Source organism: Diceros bicornis, chromosome 17 (assembly GCF_020826845.1).
Source record: "Diceros bicornis minor isolate mBicDic1 chromosome 17, mDicBic1.mat.cur, whole genome shotgun sequence".
Taxonomy (NCBI): Eukaryota; Metazoa; Chordata; class Mammalia; order Perissodactyla; family Rhinocerotidae; genus Diceros; species Diceros bicornis.
The window spans coordinates 26,977,822-26,980,464 of NC_080756.1; the positions used below are offsets into that span (position 1 = coordinate 26,977,822).

Below are 2,643 nucleotides of genomic sequence, written 5' to 3' on the forward strand. Positions count from 1 at the left end.
AACATACAGAAAACATAGAAAAGTACAAAGAGGAAAGTACTTTCAGAGATAAGCACGCTTAACATTTTAGTCTAGTTTTTCAGTCTCTCTTCACCCCACTTCCATAACTTTAATTATTATGTTCGTGTGAGAAAAGTTGGATCACATATATAATTTTAAAAACACACATAACCAAAGCGGGCTACTACTGTATAGAGTTATTTCCTCATAGCTAGAATTTTGTTATATTTGCTCTAATATGTAGCTTCATATCTGTCCATCTTTCTGCCCATCCATCAATCCATCTTATTTTTTGCAAGCATTTTCAAGTTGCAAATATTAGTAACTTAAGCCATAAACACTCTAACATGCATATCACAAACTGGATTTCAATATTTTTTTGTTGTTCTTTCTTTTTTTGAGGTAAAATTAAATACAGTGAAATGCATATGCTCTAAATTCAATTAGTTTACATAACAGGTTTTTTTTTCCACACTGAAGGAGAAAACTTTTATGGGCACAGTCATTCCTTTCCTTGTAAATTAACAGAGTGATGTGGTGATTTTTAGACAGTAAAAGCTGATTTCTCCCAAACTAGTTTCACTGTGGTATTAGAGGTCAGTCAAATCACAACCACCCCGTTTTGTCTTAAGCAGACAGTCTCTGTAAAACTAGTACAGCTCTTCCAATGATCAGACTCTCATTCACATGATCAGCTGAGATGCACAGAAAATAAAACTTCTGTTAGAAAAGAATCATGCCAAGGACAAGACCAGAGAGGGTTAACAACAGTGCAAAGCTCAATAGATGCAGGGGCCCTGGGAGAACGTGGCTTTCTCCAAAGCGCCGCCCGCCCCACTATTTCTCTTCTCAACATATTCCAAATCCAGAAAGCTGCTTGTTTAGACGTACTGCCGACGTGTGGGAATTTGTCTTGTTAGGAACTCCGCTTTAGCATTTCTTTGGAAAACGTATAAACCCTTTAGGTCGGTCTTGCTCCCTGGGGATGCACGGATGGGGAGGGACGAGGAGGTGGTTGCAGGAGCCTGAGCAGCAGGCACCACACACGGTACTAGTCTGGGGGGAAGGACTCACTGGCTTGCAGCAGGGGCTTAAGGTGGTCTGAGTGTGTGCATTGTGACAGCAGTCTGCTGATCAGGCTGGGAGGGAGCCAGGCCTTGGATGTGTCTCCTTGGAAGACAGCTCTGAAGGCAGACACCAGGTTTGGCCCAATCCAGTTCTTCAGGCCCCGTCTAAAAGCTCTTGTATCTTATCTGAACTCAATAAAAGACATTCTTCTCCCCCAGCCCAACTGGCTCTATTTAGGGAAAAACTGCCCCTGGCTGGCCGACAGGCCCGCAGCTGATTAGATCCTCTTCCAGTACTGATCAGCGCATGGGATTCCAGGCACGATTTCCGATTCAATTCCACAGTGATCCTGGCCTCTGAGGATTTTAAAGAAGCCATTGTCACCCCACTCAGTGTTCCAGGAGTTGCCAACCAGCCAGTAGGGGTTGCCATCCTCCACTCCCCAGCCCAGGATGCGGACGGCATGGCCTCCCATCATTTCTCCAGTGACGTGTTAGTACACTTCAGACTTGTACAGCAGCAAGTCCGAATACACAGAGAAGGCCGCCTCCACCGGGCCGTTCTTGAAGATCTCTGCTATGATCTTCTCGCTGCTGGGGACGCTGTAGGAACTGCATCCGTAGTGTTTGTCTTCTTTGTAGGATGGGCTGTAGCCAGGCTCGCAGATCTTGCTGCACTTGGGGGTGTCCCCCCACTCCCCCTTGCATGGGGGCCGGGAGCCATTCACGTGGTGCTCACAGCGAGAAATGGAGTAGGGTCTGCAACCCACATGGGAGTCATAGACGCCACCGGAAACCAGGCCTTGTTTTGTCCAGAAGTTACACGCTGCAGCAGGAAAGCCCCCATTACAGCCGTCCCCACACTGGCCACCACAGCAGGCGAGCAGGTCCTCGGCAGACACCTCCACACTGACATGCCCAGTGGTGCGGACGCAGATCCGGACAGAAATGGTTTCCACAGCTCCAAATGCCCAGCAGGAGCCACAGGAACCCTGGTCTCTGATCTCCTTGATGGCCGGGTAGTTTGGCCGCTGTTCCCGGGCATCGAAGTGTTCAGGCAGAACCATGTCCTCAGCAAACCAAACTCTCTGGGGCAGCTGGCGCCCACCCAGGAAGGTGCCACACAGCCTCTTCACGTAGCTCGGGTCCACGTTGCGGAAGTTGTGTCCGGCCTTCCACGTAGTGTTACGTTTGTTAACATAGTTGAGCAGCTCATCCGACAGCGGCTGGAAATACGACCTGCTCCGGGCACTGGCCAGCACGTCCAGGCAGCTGAGAGTGGCCAAGGGCTGCCACATTTTGGAAGCTGGAGCCTAGGTTCACCGAGCCCCGACGCAGAGAGCCTGGGCCTGCAGCCTGCCAGCGCAGGTGCCCGAGCAGCCGCCTAGTTTACATAACAGTTTTAAACTTACTTTTTTCCAGTGAAGATACCCTTATCATAATTAGTATGTGAGGTCTTTGCACATTAATAATGTAGATTAAAATAATTATTTTAATGATTTGCATATACATTTAACTAATTCCTTATTTTGGACAGTTTGGTTGTCTGTAAGTTTTTACTATTTTAAACAACGTG

General features: G+C 47.9%; 1 protein-coding gene across 1 annotated transcript; it reads right to left on the reverse strand.

Moving 5' to 3' along the window:
* Window positions 1-1,345: 1,345 nt before the first annotated feature.
* Window positions 1,346-2,393, reverse strand: LOC131415756 (cathepsin B-like). Its single transcript, XM_058557574.1, is given in 1 exon segment — window positions 1,346-2,393. A coding segment is annotated over 1 exon segment (1,020 nt). The 5' UTR covers window positions 2,366-2,393.
* Window positions 2,394-2,643: the final 250 nt, after the last annotated feature.